The 27879-nt window shown below is 33.9% G+C and overlaps 1 protein-coding gene across 3 annotated transcripts; it reads left to right on the top strand.

The window, feature by feature from the left end:
- On the top strand, positions 1–27818 carry LOC143192404 (uncharacterized). 3 transcript variants are annotated; one of them, XM_076397776.1, is made up of 4 exons: positions 1–130; positions 26444–26603; positions 26730–26959; positions 27027–27818. In XM_076397776.1, exons 2-4 carry the CDS (start codon positions 26445–26447, stop codon positions 27664–27666), a joined length of 1029 nt encoding a protein of 342 aa, XP_076253891.1. In that variant the 5' UTR covers positions 1–130; position 26444; the 3' UTR covers positions 27667–27818. The 3 variants fall into 3 exon arrangements, with proteins under 3 accessions (XP_076253891.1, XP_076253882.1, XP_076253874.1); XM_076397767.1 differs by lacking the exon at positions 1–130 and adding an exon at positions 13532–13599; XM_076397759.1 differs by lacking the exon at positions 1–130 and adding an exon at positions 24756–24790.
- Positions 27819–27879: the final 61 nt, after the last annotated feature.

Raw genomic sequence — 27879 nt, 5'->3', positions numbered from 1 at the left:
TTTTTGGTCCAGGTGCGACTGTTAGGTGTCCCTCATTGATAGTCACTATTTTACCATATTTTCGGAAACTTGTAGTGTACACGTGCTCAGGTCCAGTGCCCAAGGGGAAGGAATTTTTCTAGTTTGCATGGTAGGTTTATCAGAAACCATTTTTTATTTTAATTTATAACATTAGCTGTTCTTCAAAACCAATAATGGCTTTAATTTAACAAGGTAATCATCAATAATGAAATTAACATTTTTATCAATTTTATAAAAGTAATGATAATATACATATTAGTTCATGGAAACAAAGAAATTGTTAATTAAAGGAATTAATTATTTAATAACCAAGTTTATTCGCTAAAAATTAGATATGAAAACATAATTTTTAATAATCGAATGGACATAACATATCGGGACTATATGGTGGATCCGGTACTACTTTCCACCCAACGCCAACAATTTTTAGAGAAAAATCGAAGTATCATAAAAATAACCTTTTTAGATATCATCACAGTTTTCAAATGTATTTATGTAAGTACTGAATTGGTTCTAATTTTTATGATTTCGTCTTATAATATCTTTAAATTTAATATACAGTTTTAGTCAGCTCTTTAGAACACAAATTATTATTTAAATATTTCTTATCTGGTTGGTATTTCTAATAATAACAAAATATATATTTAGTTCTGCAAGAAATTACAATGAATATAAATATCTGGTTTGTGTTGTTTTAAAAATGGTTAGTTTTTTACTTAACCAGCAAGGTGGGCTCAAAAATATCCTTGATTTATTTATCTGTGAGATAGTAGAGTGAAACAAATTTACTTGGAACAAGATGTGTGGCCCTTGAAAGAATCTTTCATATCATACCTCCATCACTGCATATCAAGTCGGGTATGATTAAACAGTTCGTTCAAGGATATTTCCTAAGCTGGAACATTTGGAAGCCCTCAAATTCGGACATTGAGGATACAAATTTTATAAGGATTTAGGGAAGTTTGGAATGATTCTGAAGATAATAAAGCACCGAATTATAAATAAATTGTGTAAAAGATGTTGGCAAGCTTCAACACATTTGAAGCAAATATAAATGGCAGAGGAACATTACAGTGATACGATGAACATGATTAGAAAGTGATGGAAGGAAGGTATCATGGTAGATGGAATTTTCACAAACATTATGAAAACAAACTCTGAACATTTAATATTTACAATTATTTATTTCTTTCAACTTGTACATTAAATTAAATATAAAGTAAAACGACTAGTAATAATTTTCTTAATTTTCATAATTACTGTTTTATTAGTATAAAACGAAGATTAAAAGAAGAATAGAAATAAAACCATCAATTGTGAATTGTTGGCATAAAAGCCAGTTTTATAACAAAGACATCAAAAGCGTTGTTGACAAATTAATAATTATATTGTTAAATAATTACATATATTTAAGACAGATATAATTGTATAATAAAAATGATGGCCCATGTCCCAGTTTATTTACTAAAAAGTTATACAAAGTTACTAATAATCAAAAGGAGATATATCTGGAATGTAGGGGGATCTACTTGGTTGTAATGCCTCCCACCCAAAAGCATCTAAATAGTACCAAAATTCATTTTCGGCTTGGTAACGATAAGCTAACCTATAACTTCGACAGAATAGGTTTATGATTTAATGATTTGCTCTCCTGGATTTTTTCTATTTTGACTGTCAAAATATAATGTTTTAAACTTATATTGGCGAAATACTAATAAACTTCTTCTTTTTCTAATAACTATATATTGATAAAAATATTATATTCTTAGTAAAACATACATAATTCAATAAAATTAATGAAAATAATAATGAATAAATCAATTTATATTATTAGTAATTCATTGATTTTGTGTCAATAGTGTAAGGAGAAAGAAGAACCTAACCTAAAATAAAATCTGTTATGACAGTATCAGTTTACTAATAAAGTACATTTTCGAATTATTAACAGATATTACTGTTTTATTAGTATAAAATCAATATTAAAAGAAAAATAGAAATAAAACCATCAATTGTAAATTGTTGGCATAAAAGCCAGTTTTATAACAAAGACATCAAAAGCGTTGTTGACAAATTAATAATTATATTGTTAAATAATTACATATATTTAAGACAGATATAATTGTATAATAAAAATGATGGCCCATGTCCCAGTTTATTTACTAAAAAGTTATACAAAGTTACTAATAATCAAAAGGAGATATATCTGGAATGTAGGGGGATCTACTTGGTTGTAATGCCTCCCACCCAAAATTCATTTTCGGCTTGGTAACGATAAGCTAACCTATAACTTCGACAGAATAGGTTTATGATTTAATGATTTGCTCTCCTGGATTTTTTCTATTTTGACTGTCAAAATATAATGTTTTAAACTTATATTGGCGAAATACTAATAAACTTCTTCTTTTTCTAATAACTATATATTGATAAAAATATTATATTCTTAGTAAAACATACATAATTCAATAAAATTAATGAAAATAATAATGAATAAATCAATTTATATTATTAGTAATTCATTGATTTAGTGTCAATAGTGTAAGGAGAAAGAAGAACCTAACCTAAAATAAAATCTGTTATGACAGTATCAGTTTACTAATAAAGTATGCGATACATTTTCGAATTATTAACAGATATTACTGTTTTATTAGTATAAAATGAAGATTAAAAGAAGAATAGAAATAAAACCATCAATTGTGAATTGTTGGCATAAAAGCCAGTTTTATAACAAAGACATCAAAAGCATTGTTGACAGATTAATAATTATATTGTTAAATAATTACATATATTTAAGACAGACATAATTTTATATGAAAAATGTTATTTTTCAAAAAGTTAAACAAAGTTATTAATAATCAAAAGGAGATATATCTGGAATGTATTGTGGATCTACCTGGTGGTAATACCTCCCACCCAAAAGCATCTAAATAGTACCAAAATTCATTTTCGGCTTGGTAACGATAACCTATAACTTCGACAGAATAGGTTTATGATTTAATGATTTGCTCTCCTGGATTTTTTTTATTTTGACTGCCAAAATATAATGCCGTAAAACATATATATGTGTAATGCTAATAAACTATAATTCACCCAAGGAAAAAGACTTGATGCTGAAAAAAAAAAATTTTATTCAGTTCTATCAGTCAGTATTCTTTTATCTTTTCTGGAAATTGTTTTTTTTTGCAAATTTTTGCTTCTTATTGGCCCAACAAGTTATACTCGTCACTTATTTATATTACCAAATGAAGGTAATGTAAAGGAAATTCTAAAATTCCTTTTGACTAGCTATTTACTAGGTAAAGTCTGAAATATTGTTTTAGAAAAAATATGTCAATGTCCTGATTTATTCTTCTTACTGTTTGATTGTATGTTATACATTTTTTTATTCAATTATAATAATATAAGAGAGCTAGCTGGAGTTATATAATTGATATTATCTCAGTAGAACCATTCAAATATTAGGTAATGAAACGGAATGAACAATAACAGAAAATGGACAGCATATTCCCCTATACAGCTTCTTCATAACACTGTTTGATCATATTTTAAAGTTTATAAGTATAATCGCTATCGCTGGTTTTTTTGCAATAATGCGTCGTTCAATTTGTGCAATATGCTGCATCAGTTTCATTTGGTTATAGAGTACGTTACACCGTGCTAATCCCACTCTAAGCACAGCACCTATTGAATAAATATAAATATTCCGTGTTTCAGTGGACGGCTTTTCTGTACTAACCCATGACAGATAAGACTTTTTATTACCTGTGCAGCAATGAAAACACTATATTGAAACAGTTTGAAATAGTATTTTTTATCAATTCGCGTGGCAGCAATAATTTATGTAGTATGGTAGAGTTCTTTCTATCTTAATTTAACTATTTAATTAACTATTTGGTGGGCTTCCATAACAGATTTCTTGAAATAAAACAACAAAATTAATGAATATCATGTAATTTTTTTTATTAATTACATCTGACATTAAATATGCTTAATACAATCTTAATTTACAATTAATTTATTACTACTGTTCTGTTGTACTTGCATTAATACACTAATGTACTTAAGCTAAAGTTAAAAATAGACTTATACACTAAACAAGATCATGTGGTTTGATTTGCTTCAATATTCTGATTTCTTGCGTGTTATCCAGCAGCGGTATTGCTTCCATGTTGCTGTGATTTGTGGTTGCAACCATATTTCATATTTTAGTGCGAAATCTTGGATCACTTCGTGTATCCATTTGATTTCGAGGTCATCGTACAGTTCGTCGTTGGTTTCATAGCGATAAGTACTGGTAATAATCGTAAAACTTTGTTTTGGGTACGTTGAACTAGTAGTTGGTTTGATGTCTTAGTGCAACCCCATAGGTGAAAATTGACTTTATGATTGACTGACAAACCAATCTGTTTGATTTTAGGTCAAGTTCGTAGTATCTTCCGACTAACCAGTAAAGTTGCTTGACTTTGACTCTAATCTGTTCTGCTTTTTGTCTAACACGATGTTTCCAGTTTAACGAGATATATTCCGAGGTATTTGGCTGATTCTGCTTGAGGAATCGCGCATCGGACAAGTGATATAATTATGTTTTTGTCATTTCGCCGCAACGCAAAATTAACATGGACAGAGAAGTCTTACACAAAGATATATTTACAGCCATGATAACTATGTCGTCAGCAAATGTTCCAAATATTTTTTATTTTTTTTATTATATATTTTTTTATGATTTATATATATTTTTCTAAATTTTCTTTCGAAAAGGTATGATTACAACAGTCGACAGTAATTCCGCGGTAACAATTTGCTCATTTTATATATTATCTCAAATGCCATAACCAGTTAAAAGCTTGTGAGGCGTTCAGGAATATTGCAGGGCAGTACTTCTTTTCTTCGAATGCCTTTTGAAACACTTGATCGATTGTCGAGTGGTGATTTCGAAATCTAAACTAGAAATCTGGTATTTCTATAAATGGTTGAATACGTTTTAATGGCAGTTTCTCAAATAATGTTGATATTGCAGGTAGCAGCGAAAATTTCATGTAATTTGAGCAGCATATCACTACATAGTATAAAACAAAGTCGCCTTTTCTGTCCCTATATCCCTATGTGCGCTTAAATCTTTAAAACTACGCAACGGATTTTGATGCGGTTTTTTTCAATAGATAGAGTGATTCAAGAGGAAGGTTTATATGTATAATACATGCACAATATACTAAGGCAACATTGCTAATTTTAGAGGTTTCTAACGTGATGTCGTAAATTAACCTATTTTTTTAGGCTTATTTAGCAATTAGCAAAAACGCTGCCTAACCCTACGAGTTAGATCAAATTAATGTACTACAGTATTGTACACCATAAAAAGGTCTACAAAAAAGTCCGCGATGGTATATGTTTATCTTTTAGGGATAACCCACATTAACCATTTTTATTGTTTACTTTTTACGTGAGAAAATGGCTTATTTACGAAGCTATTTTAAGCAATACGGCATTAATCCTTATCGAATTAAGTACCTTAAATACAGTGTGCAATTAATATAGATCAATATGAATTTAGATATTCCAAATATAGCAGGAAATCTTCATAGTAAGTATAGGGGAAGAGGAATTGTTTTACTCCAAATTTAATGCGTGCAGGCCAAGGGCAGTAATGAATGAACCAAAAATACTGGATCGATTTTAATCATGTTTTCATTGAGTGACATAGGCATATATATTTTATGCCCGTGCAAAGTCGGAGCGGGCCGCTATGTTTTTATATACAACGTTCATATTTTTTCTGTAGTATATTTAATTTAGTATCAGCATTGCACCCGTGCGAAGCCGGGGCGGGTCGCTAGTATGTACTATATACGAAATACATTATTTCACCAATATACGACAAGGGTACTGTGAACTGGAACTAGATTTTTTCTTAAGCTCTTTCATGTATCATCATTTACCTGCCAAAAAAAAATAAAGAGCTTGTGTAAAATGCTGACCAAATCGGTTTGCTGGTTGCTGTACAAAACAAGCATTTCAAATAGTTCGTACGGAATCCCCTAAATATACAAGAAAAAAATCTATTAACAAGTGTCAGTAACCCCGCAGTATCTTCAATTAATCATAAATCAATATCCTCATTGCAAAACCCACAAATCAAACAAGAATATAATAACTTCTCAGTTCTTTTTGTTTGCATAACCTCTAAACTCGTAAAATTTCTGCAACAACACTGAGCATCACAAATTGTTTTGGAAATAATTGTTTTTTTTTCCAAATTGTGCAATAGCAAAACGAACCTTGTCTTATAATAAAGTTTTATTACTAATTTATCCGTTAATATTAAGTCCGATAATGTTGCCAATGTTATATCCCCATAGTTCTTTATCCTGTAGTATAATGTAGTTATCTGTTTTTCCAGTGGTTATATGGAACTGAAAAATATTGTTGTTCCTTGTCCATATTTCTTCTATCTAGTAAAATAATTATATTACTGTTAAATACAAGAGAAAAAAGTAAATTAAGGGGGTACTCTAGTCTAGAGGTATAAATTTTAAGTATTTTTCAAGGGAAAAGAAAGAAAATAAAAAATATTTTTACTATCCCTTTATATACATTAATAAGTATTTATTATTGTTTTAAAATACGTAATAGGAAGATATTAAAATACTAAAAATCAAAAGAGTTATAGGCTGTTGAAGTGGGAGGGTCTCAAAAAATGGCCCGCCTTTGCTGACGCAATTGCAACTTTCTCATAGGGGAAGGATGAAGTCTCTTATAGAGTTAAGCATTGAAAATATAAAAAAACAGATTTTTTCAAATTTATCTTATTATAGGTCTCTAAGAAGATTAAAATTTTTTTAAATTTAAGCCTTTATTGTGAAAAATCGGTACAATGTATTTTATTCAAAGTATTGTTCATCGACAATCGCTACTTTTTCCCATATTTCAGGAAATTTACGAAATTTATTATCTCAAAAGAACGATATATTTTTGAGGTCCATTTCTGGTATCTTCGTAACAAATGAAGCGCTGCTCAAACAGGTCATGACTAATATGTCGGAACATGTTATAATCAAAGGGAACAAGGTCTAGAGAATACGGCGGGTGCTAATCCCATTTTAGTGTTCCAAGTATCAGTTTTCACCGGTCTGAAATATGTGGTCCAGCGTTGTTGTGACTGTTGGCCTGCCTTCAATGCGTCAGTTGTAGTCGATAGCGATCCTCATTGGTGGTTTCATCGAGTAATGTCTTCAGATCCTCATTTTACGCCACATTTAAAACGTCCACAGTAAATTAAACCAGTATTCACATAATGAAATCGGTGGAACCTGATTTTCATAAGCTTCATACAACATTCGATGACCTTCAACCGCCTCTTTCTTCAAATTTATTGATTTATTAAAATTAAAAATTCAGACACTTTTTACCGCACTGTAAAAATATGTGTTCACACTTGTTGAAGCCTGTCAGTGAAGCTTTAACACGACGTTGGTTACAAATATACCCGACGCGATTTAATATAAAGTAACATCAACCGTAATTAATTGTTAAAATTAATTTATAAGCCATATACCCTCTTAATTTTATTATAAGGCAAAAAAATCACAACCGCTTTCCTGCTATCGTGGCAATTATTAAAACTGATATTAAATAGTATTATTTACTATGTGAATCGTCCGAAACGCTGCAGTCCATGTTGATAAGGACTAAACATGTGTAAATCTGGTCAAGTTTCAATCCAACTGCGATATAAATAAAAATAGTGTGTCCAAAATCGAAATAAATAATGAAACGATAAACAAACTGGCGGTTTTTGCGAAAAAGGCCAGGAGATGAACGGAAAGCGACGGTCGTGTTTATGTTTGAACGTCGAAAGGTCAAGTTGGCGGCCTCCAGTTTAGCAACACCGAGCGCAAACAAACATCCGAAGGAATAATGTTTTTGCCAACGATTGAGTTCGAAAGGACCACACAATCATTCAAATATCATCACTTATTCTTCATATTTTATAGTGATCCTATTTATATTTTTATTTTTTAACCATTGTAACAGATTTTTCAGTGCTGCGCGAATATGCACTAATCAGATAATGGAAAAAAATCAAGAGACGCAATGGATGTGTCATCCACCCTAAGTAGACTAAGAATTGACATTGACACAATCCAAAACCGGTAATAACACAAAAAGAAAAGAACCAAAGAATATACAATAAATAAGGGAACAACGAGGGTAATTGTTAGCGTAAGCTTTTACAACGTGGGGCAAAAGTCCAGCTACCATTTTGATTGCCTATATCTCCGCTTAAAGAAAAGATAATTTGGAAAAGATTTATTTGGTTTTTACATTTCTTTCTCATTATGATTCAAAAATTATATCGGATCAATGGTGACCGCGATTCGCTATGCAACTTTCGGCTCTTTTTAAGGCATTTTTCATGACATCCTGCAATATCTAATGCTGAATTTCTTCATTTTTCATTTTGATTCAGTTTGATTTTAAAAAATCCCATAAGAATAAGTCTGGTGCTGTTAAATCCGGAGATCTGGCTGCCCACGCTAAATCGCCACTAAAGTGACTAGGGCATGTGATAAGAAGAGGCCAGAAAGAAGTTAATGCAGGAGCTAGCAGGAAATTGGATAAGAGGAAGATTTCAAATCATAAAAGTAAGAAAGGAAAAAGTGTAGAAAGAAGCAAACAAGATAAATACTGGATATAGAGTGATACACTTACTATACTATACATAAATCTAGAAAGCTTCTTTAAAAAATCCTTTTACAGACTGTTACACCTTTAATTCATTCAAAGGGGTAAAATAAGGAGTCAATATTGTTATACAAAATAAATAAAAATCTATTAAAATCAGGAGGACTGTTTATCTCCAATATGCTAGAAGAATTATAATAATAAAACGTAGAAAGTAAGTAGTAATAAAAAACTAGAACCCTAAATAAAAATAGTACCAAGACAGGGAGAAAGTAAAAAATGCCAAACCAAAGATTTGCAGCGGACGAGTTTAATTATCTTAGAGCATCAAGAGAACGAGATAAGAAAACAAGTATAGATAATGGGAGATAAAAACAAGCTTATAGTAAAAAATGACAAATAGAAGATTGTTAAATATAAAAAAATATTTCAAAACAAATCCTAAAATATAAGGCAACAACACATTAATAGGATCCTATAAAAAAAACAATCAGTAAGGCGGCAATATGACGAAATTATTATTATTATAAATATTTTTCTATAATATAAAACCACGTTTTATGAACATTTATATCATCAACTTGCATCCACATACACATAAACTCCAAAAATAATATTAAAACTAGAAAGACAAGAAATAAAAAATTTCTCAGAAATTCTCAAAACACAAAACAGTGCCAAGAATAATTCTGTTACTAATGTTAATATATCTTAGGAACACAACAGCAGAAAATTTGTGGTAATAATGAATGATGCTAAATGAACTAACAATTTTATGGTTATAAAAAATCCTCCTTATTTTCCTGTAATGTATTTATGCCATTTTCAAATTAGTACCCGGAAAACAGTGGTTAAATTAAGATTCTAGAATAATTTTCCTTGAATTCGGGTCTAATTCCCTCTATCATTCAAAACAATACTCTCTGAACGGTTTTGCAGTAACTAAAAGTCCAATAGAACTGTTTAATTAATGCTGTAAAAGACGTAGGGGAAATTAATAATGAACAACTTAGTAATTTTAACGTCTTATGAGATTTTGATCACAAATTTATATTCCTAATACTAATTTAATATAAAATTCAATATCGCAATTTACATATATCAAAGATACTTGTGATTTTCCAATAAAAATATCTGTCTTCTTTTATTTTTGATAATGTTGGTCCTGATTTTAATCAATTAAATATTTCATTTTATCATTGTCAATAATTAAAAAATTAACCTTACAATTGATGCTTGTCGTAAACTTAAAAGAAGAAGAATAGTGATGTTTGACATTTGTTGTCAGTTTCTCTAGTAATATAAATTTCCCTTCAATTATCTTACACGGAAAAAGATGGCATCAGTTTGAATTCAAAACTTATAGAAATGGCTGAGCTGTCCAAGAGCCATAACATTAACAGGTCAACTGGAAAGTCCCCGGCCTACAATAATAAAACACATTTTTTTGGCAAAATTAGTATTTTTTATTCAACATAATTCCCCTCTAGAGTGATACACTGATTATAGCGACCCTCCAACTTTTGATACCATTTTTGTAGTACGATTTGTCATTTGCTTCAAAATAGGTCTCAATTTCGGCGATCACCTCTTCATTCGACGAAAATTTCTTCCCAGCGAGCATTCTTTAGAGATCTGAGAACAGGAAATAGTCGCTGGGGGTCCGATCTGGAGAATACGGTGGATGAGGAAGCAATTCGAAGCCCAATTCATGGATTTTTGTCATCGTTTTCATTGACTTGTGACACATTGTCCTGGTAAAGCAGCACTTTATTTTTCTTCAAATGCGGCCGTTTTTTTTGACGATTTTGTCCTTCAAACGGTCCAATAACGCTATATAATAGTCGCTGTTGATGGTCCTTCCTTTTCCAAGGTAGTCAATAAAAATTATTCCATGCACATCCCAAAATACAGACGTCGAATTTGTACGTCGGTGTGGATCTTGAAGTGTGTGCGTTCTTATCGCGTCCAGTCGGGACTAGAAAATGATCACCGAACCGCTTTTAACCGGTTCGAGATTATGCAAACAGAAAAAATGGTAAAAATTCCGAATTTGACTGCTTTTGTTGTACATTATTTAACGCTATCTCGTGGGTTATTCTTGATAAAAGTTGAGAACTGTCAGACGGCGCCAGTACAAGGTTATGTATGTTAATTACTGTAATGTCACTGTCACTGAAATTTCAATAATATGCAACCAACAATATTAAGTACAACTATATAATAGTCGCTGTTGATGGTCCTTCCTTTTCCAAGGTAGTCAATGAAAATTATTCCATGCACATCCCAAAATACAGACGCCATAACTTTGCCAGCCGACTGTGACGTTTTCCCACGCTTTGGAGCGGGTCATCGTGTGCAGTCCACTCGGATGACTGTCGATTGGACTTCGGAGTGAAATGATGGGGCCATGTTTCATCCATTGCAACATATCGACGCAAAAACTCGGGTTTATTACGCTTGATCATCTTCAAACACTGCTCCGAATCATCAACTAGTCGTTGTTTTTAGTCAAAAGCGAGCTCGCGCGGTACGCACTTTGTACAGAGCTTTCTCATACCCAAATATTTGTGAATATTATGTACACGTCAGTTGATATCTTTGGAGTGTCTGGTATTTCATACAATTTCAATTTACGGTCATTCAAAATCATTTTGTGGACTTTTTAAATGTTTTCGTCGGTAACAACCTCTTTTGGGCGTCCACTGCGTTCACCGTCTTCGGTGCTCATTTCACCACGTCTAAACTTAGCATACCATCCTTGACTTGAATCCTTGGTTGATTTTCCTGGGACAGTGTCCGGAAACTCGGCATCAAACCAAGTTTTTGCTTCAACAGTATTTTTTCCCTTCAAAAAGCAATATTTTATCAACACGCGAAATTCTTTTTTATCCATTTTTTTTTCACAATTACAGAAATTGCTTCACTCAAAATGCTATAATTCACAAACTAATGATCCGACAGCTGTCAAATTTATACAGGCATCTTTTGAGGTTTAGGGCTAACTAAAAACCATATGGATTTAATTCTAGTAGCGCCATCTATGTGTCAGGCCGGGGACTTTTCAGTTAACTTGTTACAATTTTCCCTTTCCCTTGAACTTAAAAGAAGTGACGTTATCCTTATCAGTTTCTCTAGTCAATCCCTTATCAGTTTCTCTAGTAATATACGCTTTCCTAATAGCCAGGAACGCTTCATAAATCATAAACAAACAAATATTTAATTAAATCGGCATAATTTGAAATTAACGCAAAAGAAATCAATTCGATTGGATCACCAATTTGTCGAAACTGATTCTAACCGGTTGAAGAACCAGATTCTAGTAGAATAACATATTTATGGATGTCGACCAGCAGCTATCTATTACCTCCAGCAAAGTAACGTTGTATAATTGGTGGTTTACATTAAACAAACATGAAACCAAGGTCATCGGGTGACTTGTGTGCGATAAACCGCGCGAAAACACTTGTTTATTCTAACTCACAAGTACCATCCTCCGTACAGAAACGATTTTAAATATTCATTATCGCTTTCGTGTTAATGCATCGACGGATTACATATTTTAGCACAATTTGGAATAGAAAGGTGGACTAGTAATAATTCCATTGGCGGGATCAATTTAAGTAAAATATAAATTACGAGATAATGGCGAAAGCGCAGTCGATCCGATATTATATATCTAATATTTCCAGCACTGTAGTACTTGTTTCTTGATGTTTATCACTAGTTCGCCGGGTATGTGCTACTCGTTATGTTAAATAGGACAAATTACTCGAACTTATTTGCGATAACGCGTTATAAAAAAAAGCACATTCATTATCATTGAATATTTCTATATATTAAAAAATCTTGGAACCAGTATATACCGGAGATGAGAGAGCATACAGGGCGCTTCATTCACAATTTCGTCCTTTATTAGAATTTTTGTATTCGATATTATATACTAATAACCGTACTTTCATCAATATTATAAATGATTAAAAACTAAACCAAATAAAATGCACTAAAATTGATAACTAGAAAGTATTAAACATAAAGAACACATCTAAATTAATTCCTCACGCACAAGAAAATGCCAAACAGAATAATATTAGGTTAGGTTAGGTTACAGCCAAACTTGTTTACGATTATTCTGAAAACTATACAACTTGTCGTATAATTCGGTTTATATCTTGGAATTAATAGATTATATATTTAATATTCTATATAAATGGACATTTCGAAGGAAGTAAGGCAACTTAACCTAACTAAACATTAAGTTTTTTTATTGTGATTAATTTACGATTATTAGGATTTGTATGTGAAGAAATACTTTATTATCTATCTAGGATAATCTTAGCTACAAACTAAGTTAACTAATTCTTTTTAAATTTATAGTAGTTGTTGAATTAGATTCAATTTCTTACTTTCTTTCTCTCTTATTGTCATACAAGTCAAATTAATCTTGAATGTTTAAAGAAATTAGTATAAAACATCCTAAAATTCAAATAAGTATCGTATAGTGTTAAAATTGTATAAACAAACTGACAATATAAATACTATATTTTAACACCCATCAAGTAAGCTTATACAGGTAGATTGTAAAATTGTTTTTAATGTCATTGATATGTCGTAAATTTTATTTCGAGTACATTAAACATTGTTAACATTGACAATCGACAGGTGCATCAACATGGAGCGGATTGGAAACGATTTTTCAAGTAGATAAGTTGTGGCCATGACGTCAATGCCGTCTAGAGGGCTTAGACACCTAAAATAATAATAATAATAATAAACGAGTATCTTTGTACGTCGGTGTGGATCTTGAAGTGTGTGCGTTCTTATCGCGTCCAGTCGGGACTAGAAAATGATCACCGAACCGCTTTTAACCGGTTCGAGATTATGCAAACAGAAAAAATGGTAAAAATTCCGAATTTGACTGCTTTTGTTGTACATTATTTAACGCTATCTCGTGGGTTATTCTTGATAAAAGTTGAGAATTGTCAGACGGCGCCAGTACAAGGTTATGTATGTTAATTACTGTAATGTCACTGTCACTGAAATTTCAATAATATGCAACCAACAATATTAATGATAACATATTAAAATAACTTGATTTAAGTGCAAATTGAACATATTATCTGAAAATCACCGTAAAATTAGCTTAAAAACATGATTAAAAATAAAACTTTAGGCTGACAGAACGTCATATATCGGGTAAATGATCTGTGGAGAACTATAAATGAGATTTGTCAATTTTTGAGGAACTTGGCCGTAATTATGACAAAGATTGCGGCACTGAAACGAAAATTGTCGTAGAATCGCCCATTTATCGCCCACTAGCGGGCTTGTACTCTGTTTGTAGCACGAATCACGATGGATCCGCATGATAACGAGACTTTTTTGTATTTTTCCTAAACAGGGGCCAAAACGGGGCTGTGGGACGTACGCAAACATTGTTCACGGCCGATTTCGTAATATGTCCTATGGATTTTTTGCATCGAATTGGATTAACGGCAGTTGTTTATTGTGTCTAAAAATAATGCGCCTCCTGTCAAGGCCAGACATCCATAAAACATCTTATTTCAAGCGCCGGGTGTTGCTCGGAAATTACTCTGTACGATAAAATCAATCAAGACGACTATTAAGGTCATTTCTTACAATTTTTCCCGTGTCAAAATGCACGAATTTACCGACAGAGATGAAAAATATGAAAACTCGATTTCACGAATGTCACTATCGATGACACAAAGTCACTTTGACTTTTCTTTTTGGTACAGTGTACAATTATTTATTAATATAATTTTAAAAAGATTAAATTGTATTAAAATGGAAATATCTTGTGAAAAAATACTTGATGGATTGTGGTTTAACAAGAATATATTGTCTATATATGCAATATAATGACTGTATATTTACGCTGGGTAATTATATTTGCTATTTTTAGCTTTTCTTCCCATATCAAAATGCACGAATTTATCAATTGAGTAGAACAAATGAAACTAGATTTCACGAATGTCATTATCGGTGACACAAAGTCACTTTGATGTTTCTTTTTTCTAAGGGTACAGTTATTTATTAATATAATTTAAAAAAGATTAAATTGTATTAAAATAAGATAATATATTGCCTATATATGCAGTATAATGACTGTATAAACAAACGCTGGGTAATTTATATCTGCTACTTTTTGTGTGACCGTTGACAGCAAAATCAGTAGCAAAGAGAATTACCAGTTTTGACCGGCTGATCTGACCTGAGTGTGCTTATATTAAACAATTGTGAATAAGAATATTTTGATAATGCAATGAGAGGGCTTTTAAGTTGGTTTTAATTGAAGCGAAAGGTAATATTAATAGGGATAACTACGAAAAATTATTTTTGTCTATTTTAATGTGACATTTGACATTTAATAATTTGAAGAAAAATTTACCAGTAATTTTCATAGTTGTCATAGTTTTTCATCAAAAATGAACTGTGTCGGTTGAATGGAATCACAAGGGGTCAAGTCTGCTTACTCTGCCTGATAGGATAAGAGGGTGGCCAAGTGTTGAGGTGTTTTGTGTTAAAGGCTCTTACTGGTTTCGTTTTGCGTTAAGGCATGGTCAAGCTGTAAAAGTGTTCTGTAACCCATTTTGGTCGCATTTCCATTAATGCAATGACGATTTCATTTAGTTAAAAATACAATACACCAAACTACTGATCTTACCAAAGGCATAACGTTGTCTTTCAGGTCAATATCGCTGCCTCTAAATCAGTTGAAGCAAAGCATACAAGAGTATTATATGATGGATTCAATTTTATCTTTATTTACTATATACGAGGGTCACTGTTTATATTTTGGAAATAGGAAAAAAACAAATAGTTAAGCTGCGAATATATTTTTATTGTTTTTCAAAGTACTCGCCACGATAATCGATAAACCTTTGCCTACGCTTAAACCAATTTTCAAAGCATTTATTCCCTTCCGAATGAGGTATCTTCAAAACATGATTTTTGAACGCTTCATTAGCTTCTTTGGGCGATGAAAATCGTTGACCACGCATTTTATTATTCACGGATGGTAACAAAAGGAAGTTATTGGGTGCCAAGTCAGGGCTGTACGGCGGATGACCCATCAATTCGATGTTTTGAGTGCTCAAATAGTCTCTTGTTTGAGAGCTCGCATTGTCATGATGAAGAACAATCCGGCGTCTCTTGTTCGTTCACTGAAGACTTCTGGCAAACAAATGGTTGTGTACCAATCAAAATTTACTGTTCTACGATCCTCTAGAGACACTGTTGCAATATGACCAGTTTTCCCGAAGAAACAGGCCATCATTTTCTTTGAAGTGCTTCGTGCGCGAACAGCTTTTGTTGGATTTAGTTCATCTTGGAACACCCATACAGTCGACTGCTGCTTACTTTCGGGCTCATATGAATATATTCATGATTTGTGACCTGTCACGATTTTATAAACGTCTTTCGCTACGATTGAATTTCTTAAGTATTCTTTGCACCTATCGACACGAACCTTTTTTTGAGCGATTGTCAAATTATGTGGGATCCAACGCGAACATAACATTCGTACAGCTAAGTGTTCATGTAAAATCGCATATATGCTGGTGGAATTAATGCTTAGGGATGCCTCAATCTCACAATAGGTGACATGACGATTTTTGACAACAGCCGATTTTAGACGACCTTCACAAAACTCGTCAACAGCGAACTACGACAACGATTGAATTCACTAAACCAGCGATACATGGTGGTTTTTGATGGAGCTTCATCGCCAAAAGTCAAATTAAGTTGAATGATGCACTCTTGTGATACTACACGTCGAAAATCGTAAAAAATCATCGCACGAAAATGTTCACGATTCAGTTCAATTTTTTATCGAGACGGAACGTCAAAATGTCAAACTTTACGATGGAACCCTCAGATGGGCTCACATGACAACAGTGTTGTCAATTATTATTATTAATTATTATTAATAATTATTATTGTTGCGTTTAAACATGGCTAAACACTGCTAAGAATCAACAAAAACGTTCTTGTTATTCGTCAACAGTGAGCAAACCCGGCACCAACTTTGAACAGAGTTTTCTCATAGTCAAATGCTCATGAAATATAAAACCAACACGTTCTTTTGATATCTTTACGATGTTAGCTAATTTATCATTTTTCGATCATTCAAAACGCTTTTGTTGATTTTTTAAAAATTTTCTGGTATTACCACCTTATTTGGACGTCCATTACTTTCTGCATCATCGATATCTTTACGACCATGTTTCAAGTCAGCAAACCAACGTTTTATTGTTGTTTCTGATGGAGCGGAGTCCTTATAACACTTTTCAGGTCATTGCTTCGCTTGAACAGCATTTTTCCCCACAAGTGTAAATTTAAAACACGAAATTATTTTTGATCCATTGAATATAACAGAAGTAGTGTCACTCTTAGCACAATAACTCACAAACTTATCAGTAGAATATCATAAAATGTATTTTAACAGCTTGCTTTTAAAGGTTAGTATTAACTGAAAAAGCGATGAATGCAATAGAACTAGCGCCATATATGTGTTAGGCCCGGGACTTTTTCGGCCCCCGCTTTCTGACTACCACTTGTTCGGATCGTTGCAGGAAGGCTTGGCCGGCAAGTTGTAAAAAATGATTCGATGATTGGATCACTGTCAAATTAAGATCAGAAAGATTCGGAAGTTGTAGAAAGTGATGGAAGATATTTTAATTAATATATTGTGAAATTTTAAATTTATTGATTATTACTAGTCCACGTTGACTAACTTATAGTTTGTCTCTACAGTGACTTAAAACTAATTTAGCTAATGTAAAACTAGGTACTTGTCTAGGAAGACTCACTAGCCCTTACCTGGTCTCTAATAAAATAAAACCATTGACACTTCACTATATCATAATTAGTGAGGCATCAGATATTTAATCACCGAATTTCTGTATTGCGGTAAATTTCCTGAGGATAAACTCACTTTCGCATGATCCTTTTATCCCATACTTCATTACGAACTTTCATTAAGAACGATTACAAACTGAACTGTCAGCTATTTATTCAAGAAATTATTGCAGAACATTAAGTGGTGCACTACCTCTTCTAAAATGTTTAATAGTAAACAATATAGGAGATACGTTGAAGGATACTAGACAGTTACTAGACATCGTGGTAACAACTTCCATGACAACATCAGAGGTTGAAAGGTGTTTCTTAACACTAAAGTGCATCAAAATGTTTCTCAGAAATTCAGTGACCGAAAATAACTTTCTTTCCATGCCATCTATTGAAATACAATTTATCTCCGAAATAAACAATTTTAATGACGAACAGAAAAGAACGTAGGATGGACTTAATTTATAAAAAAAATTGATAAGTTTTTGTTTACAGAAATTGCAGAACACCTTAAAATTTGTATCAGGAGCCGCCACTGTATTTACATAGGATGTGGAGTCATTCCTCGTTGCGAATCTCTTAATTTCCTCTATGATAATTGTAATCCGAAGGCCTCCGTGTAAATAACTATTTCTGGAGTATCTGAGTGAACCCACAATGTTTTTCAGGGCTTTATTCCGAGATACTTGTATTAATTAGTACTTCCTTAGCTCCATAAGTTTTATTATACGAGGGTGGTTCAAATATGATGGAGACAAACGCTGTAGATGGCGCGCATGTATGTTTGGAAGATCGTGACTTGATTATGTAATAGCTGGGTCCCTTACGAACAGTGTGGCATAGTTTTCGTCGGGAGCGTATGTTTCACGCGCGTACTACGACCATGAGTGACCGTCAAGACTGCCGTAGCGCAATGTATTGTCATGTGTTTTTTAGTAGGCGTTAAAGATGGAAATTTTTCTGCGTTTAAATTGGCCAAAGCATTCAAGGATGGCCGCGAAACCGTCTAGAATGAGCCGCATGATCGTCGACCGCGAACCAGCATCACACCAGACAACATTCGCCGCGTAGAACTACTCATTTTGGAGGACCGTAGGATGAATGTTCGAGACATTTCGGCTGAACTCGGCGTCAGTATTGGTGGTGTAGAGTCTACATCCACGAGCACCTTCAATATCGCAAAATATCGGTGCGATGGGTTCCTAAACTGTTGAACTTCGAGCAAAAATTTACGCGGTTAAAAGTTTGTTGCCGTTTCCCCATACATGGCGGAGGAGGACGGTTTTTTAACGTATATCTTCACTACAGACGAGACATGGATACACTATTACACTTCCGAAAGCAAGATATCGTCTAAAGAGTGTAGGAAGAAGGAGGAAGGGGCGCCAGTCAAAACAAAGACAACCAGGTCCGCGGGTAAGGTTCCGGGACTGGCGGGGCGTGCTATACGTCGATTTCCTGTGCTGATTACCTTCCTTACCTTACCTTACCTTACCTTTATTACCTTACCTTAACTTCTGAAAACACACGTGAACCGAGGAGGATTCCAGCACGTACGATTCTTCTCCAGGATAACGCGCGCCCTTATACCGCGCGTTTTACGCTTGATACAATAACGGAAATAGGGTGGGAGGTACTGGAACACACCCTCTACAGTTCGGATTTATTACCCTATGAAAGTTGTTCAACAGTTGTAACACTTCGATATTAACATGACAATTTTGAATCAAAGGACAAATCGTACTACAAAAATGGTATCGAAAAGTTGGAGGGTCGCTATACTCAGTCTATTACCCTTGAAGGGAATTATGTTGAATAAAAAATATTTGGCAAAAAAAATGTGTTTTACTATGGTAGGCCGGGGACTTTTCAACTGATCTGTTATATTTGAACTCTAGTTCTTTCCTTTTCTTTTTTACATGTTCCTTTTAGCTAAGTTTATCAGGTTATCAGGTTTATTACTATTAGTAGTTCCACAATCTGCCCAATAGGCAATAAGTATTTCTTATGTCTATATTATATATGCATGGCATGTAGAAAATCACTTCATTTAGTGATCTCTTATAGCGGAGTTTTGCATCAAGATTCATTCCGAGATATTTAGCGTTTGTTGCTATACGAAATGATTAAACGTGAACTGCACATTCACAGATTTACTTTTGTTAATTTTTATTTTCCAGATTTGGGCCCCATTATTTATATTGTCAATATAACATATATCATTATAATATTGCATGTTGTAATGTATGTATTGCCTATTGTCTCCGACAGCAAGTATCATCAACAAATGTAGCCATCGTGCTATTTTCAATACGCTTCCTTGTGATACTAAAGACTTTTTAACTCTAAAGGTTTAACTCTAGAGACTCTGGCTGTAATGTAACATTTTAAGTTTAGTGTGTTATTTCAGTAACACTTCGTATAGCAAACCTTTTCCAAGGCTTGTATTACATCTAGGAAAATAGCTGAACATCTTTTTCACTTGAAACAACTGAAATAGAATTGGTGGTAACTGAAATTGATTAAGGATATTTACAAATTTTAAAAAAAGTGGATATTCTTTTCACAGATCTGCCAATTTCTTTTGCCAAAACAATTCTAGAATGACATTCCTTGACTTTTCGATGAAGTAAATAAAGGACCCGTCAAAATATCCACATCACATCCGTGTGCGGTTAAATAATCCGTTATTTTTGAGTCAACGAGATATCTTGACACAATATTTGGTTTCCGGAATTACGATTTTATTCTCCTAGCGATCCGACACAAAACCTTTTCTCGCCTTTTCGTAAATATTTTTTCCTATTATGCTCGACTAACGGATAGTATCGGCGCCATATTGTGCAACCTTGGCGTCTCCTTCTTAGCAACAGCAACCACCAGGGAACCGTTCGCCGTATTTGGCAGCGAACCCGCCTAATCGACAAGATGTTTTGTTGTTTTAGATCGGAATAATACTTTTTATCGGCAGTTTTAATTCCACTTTTGTCTACTCGGCTTACATAATGTGTGCAAATAGAATCATTCCGTACTATTTTTAGCGAAGCAGCGCTCGTTCGGTACGAAACCCTCGGAAAACCTCGTCGAGTGACTCTTGAGGTGAAGGCCATCTCCAGGTGCTTGTTTGGAGTGTTGTTCTTGTTGATACAGCGACGGGATGTCGAAAAACAATCCGAAATTTACGGCCCTAGCGACAAGACGTATTGTTTCAACATATTTTGTCGTCTACCAGGACTTATTTTTGATGCCTGTTATCTGAATATCACAATATACCAAAAATAGCATAATAGAATTTAAGACAGTGATCCAAAGTCCACAGGATTTATTACAATCAATATATTAATATTACTTATTACATTAGTTTCTGGTTTTTATAAAAAATTTCACTATCCATAAGTATGCAATGTTGTGATTTGATTCATATATTATTTTATTCTATTGACACTAACCTCGGAAGAACAGAACAGGTTATGTTTCATCAAAATGACAACATTATAGATTAATGTGTTATCAGGTGTAGTGGGACATCAATACAGTTTTTTCTAAGAGATGTAACTAGGTTTGAGTATGCAATGTTAGAATTTGAAACATATGTCATTTTATTCTACTGACATCAAGCTTCAAAGCTATACATGTTACATTTTGCGAAACTAACACCATCATAGATTTATACATTTTTGAAAATGTCAAGTTTCATACTTGAAAACGTGTATTTGCGACACTCATGACTTTTCTTGTTTCATCAAAAGAAAAAAACCCTTTGAAAGTCATCATTTGCTGGTAAAGCAATGAGCATGCTCTAACCATACCCGACAATTCAAATGTGATGATTTCAACTTTCAAAACAAAGGGAGTAACAACGCGAACTAAAAACAATTGATAGAACTGTTGAATGTGAAGCCAATAGCAATTTGTGAATGATTACAAGCGATAGGGGTGATCCAAACGAAGCTACGGGCATTGAATTAAAAAATCGAAAAATCGCTTCAATGGTATGAAAGGAAGCAAGCCAGGTCTGGTGAGACTAAGTCGGCGTTGTATATTATGAACTGTTGAAACCTGAAGAAACAGTTAATACTGATATCTACCGTTAACAAATCAATTTTGATTGTGCATTGATATGAAATGATTTATATTACATGAATTATTTGCGGAAAACCAGTCAAACAAATGTTGAAATCACTTGAATGCAAAGTTTCATTGTACCACCGTACTATCTGGACCTGGCTCTATTCGATTACCACCTTTTTACATCGACGGGGCACTCGCTTACAGAGCAGCACCTCGAAGAAATAAAAAAATGTCTCGATGCATGGCATCTATAGTCTATTCAAAGTTATTTTGTACATACGTTATACTAAATTTGTGACGTCAAAACGTCGCAATGTTGACGCATCAACTCTGAATTGTTCTCTGTTTATAGGTTAGAGTTATAACCTCTTATCACTATTGCTTTCCAGAATTTTGCATACGTCTGACAACCGGACGACTTTGACAGGCTCATTCATTTACATATTCGAACTAATTAGACAGTATTATGTCTCTTTTTAACTGGAATAAAATGAGAAGGAAAATAGTGTCTGATTCTAAAGCGAATTTACAAATTACATTAAACATCTTGATAGCATATTTACAAAAAAACTTTGAATAAAACTATATAATTTGACTGTTGTTATTCAAACACTTTGAACAAATAAAATTTGACTGTTCATCGTGAATAACGTTTATCTTTAGCAATAAAAGAAAGGAAATTAATTAGCGACTCACCTGGTATATATAGTTCCAGTTAGTGCAAATGTACCGGGTGCGATGAGACGTTGCTAGGCAATTGAGACTTATTAAACTACCAGGGATAAAAAAATAACATTTATCAAACTCAATGGCATCAAAATTAACAGGACAAACAATGGTTTCCACTTCGGTGTATTATCTGTTGATTTTCTTTTTGAGGAGCATTATACCTTCACCCTCTATATACTTATTCTAACCAGTCTCCAATTTGTGGATAATACTTTAGTAGTTGTTATATGGAAGACCAGCAAAATATCTACGCACTCTACGTCAGCTTATTGCGAGCTCTTTATTTGAAGAAAATCTTTTTCCGCAAATGAATTTTTTTCACTGTGGAGAATCACTAGTTCTTCAAACCGTGTCTTTTTTGACGAGTTTTGCATTAAAATGGCCAAAAACACAACCTTGTAGTTCCTAGCTTCTTGTTTTGACTCAAGACGATAGGTATAAAACAACACTCAAAATGCTTTTTATCCTTTCTGAAACCTCCCAAATGTCGCTGTAAGTGTTGTATTCGAATGAATTTTTACATGTATTGTTACAGGTTTACAAACATTGAATAAAATTCAGTAATATCCTCTCAAAGAAATGGGATAGTGCCAAAGGCATCCTCAATATACTACTAAAAAAGCAATCAATCAATATTTAACAGTGACATATTTACACGACACAGCGGTATAATTATTTAAACTTGTATCTGAGAACGAACGTTTATATTAAATCAGAACACACTAGGTTAAATAAAATACTAACGATTGAAGAAGAAAGAGGGTTAGAAAACTGTTTAGAACAATCTATTTAAGACTGTATTATCTGTCTAATGTTTCTTTCTCAAGTTTATGTAAAATATAAGACTTAATTTATGCTGTAACTCATCAAACACTTTTGTAAGCGTATTTATTTAAAAACCTGTCGTGATGTTTTGAATTGTTTTGTTTCATTTTGTCAACTACCATTTAAAAGAAGATTTATCTTCGCTTTATACGAAAAAAAGGCTGTTGAATATTATTTATCAATGATTTTTAATGAAACATGAAAATTTTGGGTCCGATATTTTAAAACTACTCTGGTCAAACAAAAGACAACGAAGACCAATGTTAAATATTAGGTGAGTTTGCCGAAACGTTGAATAGTAACTGTATAGTGCCAGACTGACTAACTAATCACTGATGCATGTGACGCTTGCTGATGCTTAAGCTAATATACACTTATAAACTTTGAAATAGGCATGATGATCCATGATCAAAGAAATCAGTAATTTAATCAAATAATTCACAACGTAAGATGCTGTCTTTTTGTTTCTCTTATGACACACACTGACGTAATTTTTTTTAAATAAAACTCATGGCTACACCTAATACGTCATCCTGGTTTCGATTTAACATTTTATTCACACTATCTTCCCGAAATCTGCTAATTTTACTTACAATTTCCATTGTTATTTAACCAACCATAAAACGAACCTGTGAAGAAGTCCAATATCAATATGATACAAACTTACCAAAACAAAACACATAACGCTCTTCCATATATTAGTAATGAGGATATCTACAAAGATATAAGGGTACCAAGGGTCAGCGCAAAAATCAAAAGGCTTGTGAAGAAACATCATGTAAGATCAAGACTCCACAACAATTAAGTTTGGATCTGAATTTTTTTTATATATTGTCTCCTTTTTTACCACTGACGGTTTAACACAGTCCTCAGCATTAAGCCTACCGACTGGCCAGTAACCAACTTAGAGACCATCCCAGAAGACATCCGGTCTTACCTAGCCTGGTTACTGACGTGACTGGTATAGTTATTCCTTGTCGGATTTTTCACTGTTACCTATAAAGACATTTAAAATTACAATCACAAACATAAAGTATATCCATGCCCCAGCACGAACCAACAATTATCGCAACATTAGAAGGAGGAAAAATATTAAGGAAAATTACTAGATAATGAATAACCAGTTGTAATATGTGCGTCACTTTTTAAATTAAAAAATAAAGTTTTTTGGAGGAAACATTATTATAAAATGGTGAATACGCTATTGCAACCTGTGATCGTAAACAGTAGATCACCGTTTCCATTCAAGTTCGTCTATGGTACCGCGTAAGAACGACGGGCGTACCACCGTCGAATATTAGATGAAGAATTCATCGGCTCGACACTCGAAAACAGTCGCTCCAAACGGTGATAAGCGGCAGGCCGTCAGCGATCCGGTTCAAACCGCATCCCAGGTCAGGCATCCAACTTGTAGCGAGCGTTATCAAAATCCCCCCGACAAGGAAAAAATCCAAAAACCGGTTCGAACCGACGAATAAGACGTAATTCTCTTTATTTCGTATCGATGTGTAAATATACAAGTGACTTTGCCCCCCTTGATGTGTGTTAATTACATTAGCGCGCGGACAGTGATGGACTCATCAATATTCCGGTACTACCCTCGATTATTCTTGAAAAAATCAATCGCGCTACTGTTCTAACCACACTTTTAAATGACAGTATTTTTTAAATGACGTGCAGAATTGTCAATTTTAGTGATTTTTTTTACATATTTTAAAGTCTCCTTTTACCAACTATGGGTTTATCTGAACTGGACCTACTATTTAACGTGGGCTCCGAACCACGGTCCAAGGAATTAAGCCTACCGACTGGCGAGTGACCAACTTAGAAATCATCCTAGAAGACATCTGGTCTTACCCAGCCTAGTTACTGGCGTGACTGGGACCATTTTCCTTGTCGGATTTTACACTCTTGCCTAAGACAATCACAAATATTAAACAATCATGCCCCAGCAGGATTCGAGCCCGCGGCTATCGCAACAGTAGGAGGGCCGAGAAACTAATGCCAATTCTAGAAATTCCACTTAAACTTGATTAGTAGCACCTCTATGAACGTCAATTTAAAATATTTTAATGTAGTTATTCCTTAACCATACTTTTAAATACTATTTACCTCGTGTTTGCCAAAGTTATCAAATTCGATGACTTTAAAATTGAATTATAAATTAGTAATGTTCATACAATTTCGACATAAACTTCGTTAATACAACTCTAATTAGCCTCAATTTTATAATATTCAAACGATTAATATTCTCTTAGAACGTCTTCTTATTAATAAACCTTTTTAAGGATCAACAATCATGAGTAGTCCGTTTTCTTAACCACACTTTTAAATCACAAGCGCGAGGAAATTATTTTCGTCAGGATTGTCAAATTTCAAAATAAATATTTTAAAATTAAATAAAAATTAATATTAATCTAAATTTCTAAAAATCCGTCCTATTTTCAAAAAGAATTTCAAAATAATTTCTTAACCACACTTTTAAATGACAACAAAAACACTTTTCCAATTTTTGACAGACTTCTCAAATTCACTCACTAGAAATTAATACATTTTTAACATAATTTCGAAATAAACTTCGATAATATAACCCTAATTAGGCTACATTTAAAAATATTCAAATAAAATGGTATTATCTTAGAACATCTTCAGATTACAAATCCTTTTTTAATTTAAAAAACCCGTTATTCGATTCCTTAACCATACTGACAAGAGCGAAGAAACGATATTTGACCGAATTGTCAAATTTAGAAACATGTATTTATGCCTGTTGGCCTAAACGTAAACACTACGTTGTAATACTAAAATTAATTAGGGCATCTAAAAGGCTAAAACAATAATTCGTCCTAACGGCACCTTCACCATTTTAGGGTTCCTTATCCAAATTAAAAAGCCCTTCTAATTTTGGCTCAGCGTGACGTCACGCGCGCCAATAAGTACAAACAAAATACTCGAAAATATCGGATAGGAAACTCGATTTTGCCAATGCGGTCCTGCAAATTCAAACAATTCGTTATCAGTCACGATATAATTAAAAGCTAAACCATCTTTTTGAAACATATAACCAGTTTCCTTCAAATATACTGGATTTTGACAAGGCGATTCACTCGACGAGTGTCGCTTGTTCGGTCCGTTTTGTTTTTACCAACTCGTACCGTTCGTCGTTTTGAGAGATTTTTTTTGTTTGAGTTCTGAGTACTCGTACTTTTTCCCGACTAACGACAATGTATCCGTCTTATAACAGGATGATAGTGGGACAGCCGCTTCACTATTTCTATCCGTACGGGCACTCGCCGCCGTTGGCCAGTGATTTTCCCTATTTCCGGCAGTTCGAGCGTTACGCGCCGCCCATGGAGGCCAGCGACGAATACCCTATGACCACGTCGCCCAGCAATAGCACCCAGGTAAGGAAAACCGTACTTATAGTACTGATAAAAATTTTAAAAACACAAACAAGGTCATACGAATAAGAGAAAAAAACACTCCATGGAGCCAGTGGCGCGCGATTAATTTTTCCCTTCGTTTCGCAGAGCGACAGTGATAACTCCATCTCGAGCATCGAAGTTCCCGCCCAATCCATCGAGATCCCCAAGAAGGACGAGAAACGACAGTGTCTGTGGCAGAATTGCGGCATAATATTCCCGTCGTTGAGCGAACTGGCCAGTCACGTAAGCAAGTGTCATTCGGCCAGCGGACCCGGTGGTCTCTTCTACTGCGGCTGGGAAGGCTGTACGCGAAACAACAAAGGATTCAACGCTAGGTAATAACAACCCGTCGCGCAAAACCACGTTTCCTTATCACTAACGAAATTATCTCTCCTATTACAGATACAAAATGCTAGTGCATGTTCGTACGCACACCAACGAAAAACCCCACAAGTGTTTCCAATGCGACAAGTCCTTCTCCCGAGCGGAAAACCTGAAAATCCACTCGCGCTCCCACAGCGGCGAAAAACCCTACGTCTGCCCCGTACCCGGATGTAACAAGGCCTACTCCAACTCGAGCGATCGCTTCAAGCACACCAGGACCCACTCCGTGGAGAAACCCTATCAGTGCAAAGTCCCCGGGTGCCCCAAACGCTACACCGATCCCAGCAGCCTGCGGAAACACGTCAAGACCTACAAGCATTTTGTTACCGACAACGCCATCGTCGATCCCGCTCAGAGCTCCCCCAAATCAACCGTTCAAGACACCGATACCAGTCGCGTACAGTTTACACAAGAAACAATCGAGAATCACGTGCCCGTCATCACGGTAAACAATTCGGTGTCAGATGGCGCAACAAACGACCATCATCCCGACGATATATTCAGATTAGGAGCGCTGATTGATATGAAAAATGATACCTATGGTTTCGTAGAGAGCTACGAGAGGAAGAAACTGTACAGGCCCTACGAGATGGACACCAGCTGCGTGTCAATGGACATCGACGCACCGCTCGATCTTAGTATAAGGAGAAAGATATGATATTCGTTACTGTCACTTTGACCAGACTGTTTTTTGCCAGTATTACTGTGTGTTTTTTTTATGTTTTATGGTGTTTACTACTTTTCGTACTATAAAGTGAAAATATATGTGATAAAATTAATATATATTTATTAAATAAAATGTTAATTGCATACAATTTTGTTTGTTTTAAAAAACCTTTAATGGAATCTTCCAATCGTGTAATGTTTATTA

Source organism: Rhynchophorus ferrugineus, unplaced genomic scaffold (genome assembly GCF_030347505.1).
Source record: "Rhynchophorus ferrugineus isolate W39M unplaced genomic scaffold, kcgeb_rfMv2 rfM1, whole genome shotgun sequence".
NCBI classification, from domain to species: domain Eukaryota; kingdom Metazoa; phylum Arthropoda; class Insecta; order Coleoptera; family Curculionidae; genus Rhynchophorus; species Rhynchophorus ferrugineus.
Note: the sequence above shows the minus strand (reverse complement) of the source record. Positions and strands in the feature narration are given on the sequence as shown.

Coding starts and splice junctions, on each gene's coding strand:
- LOC143192404 (XM_076397767.1), top strand. CDS start 13,547: ATGATCACCGAACCGCTTTTAACCGGTTCGAGATTATGCAAACAGAAA. Junction 13,600..26,443: donor TTATGCAAACAGAAAAAATG/GTAAAAATTCCG, acceptor GTCTTATAACAG/GATGATAGTGGGACAGCCGC. Junction 26,960..27,026: donor AACAAAGGATTCAACGCTAG/GTAATAACAACC, acceptor CTCCTATTACAG/ATACAAAATGCTAGTGCATG.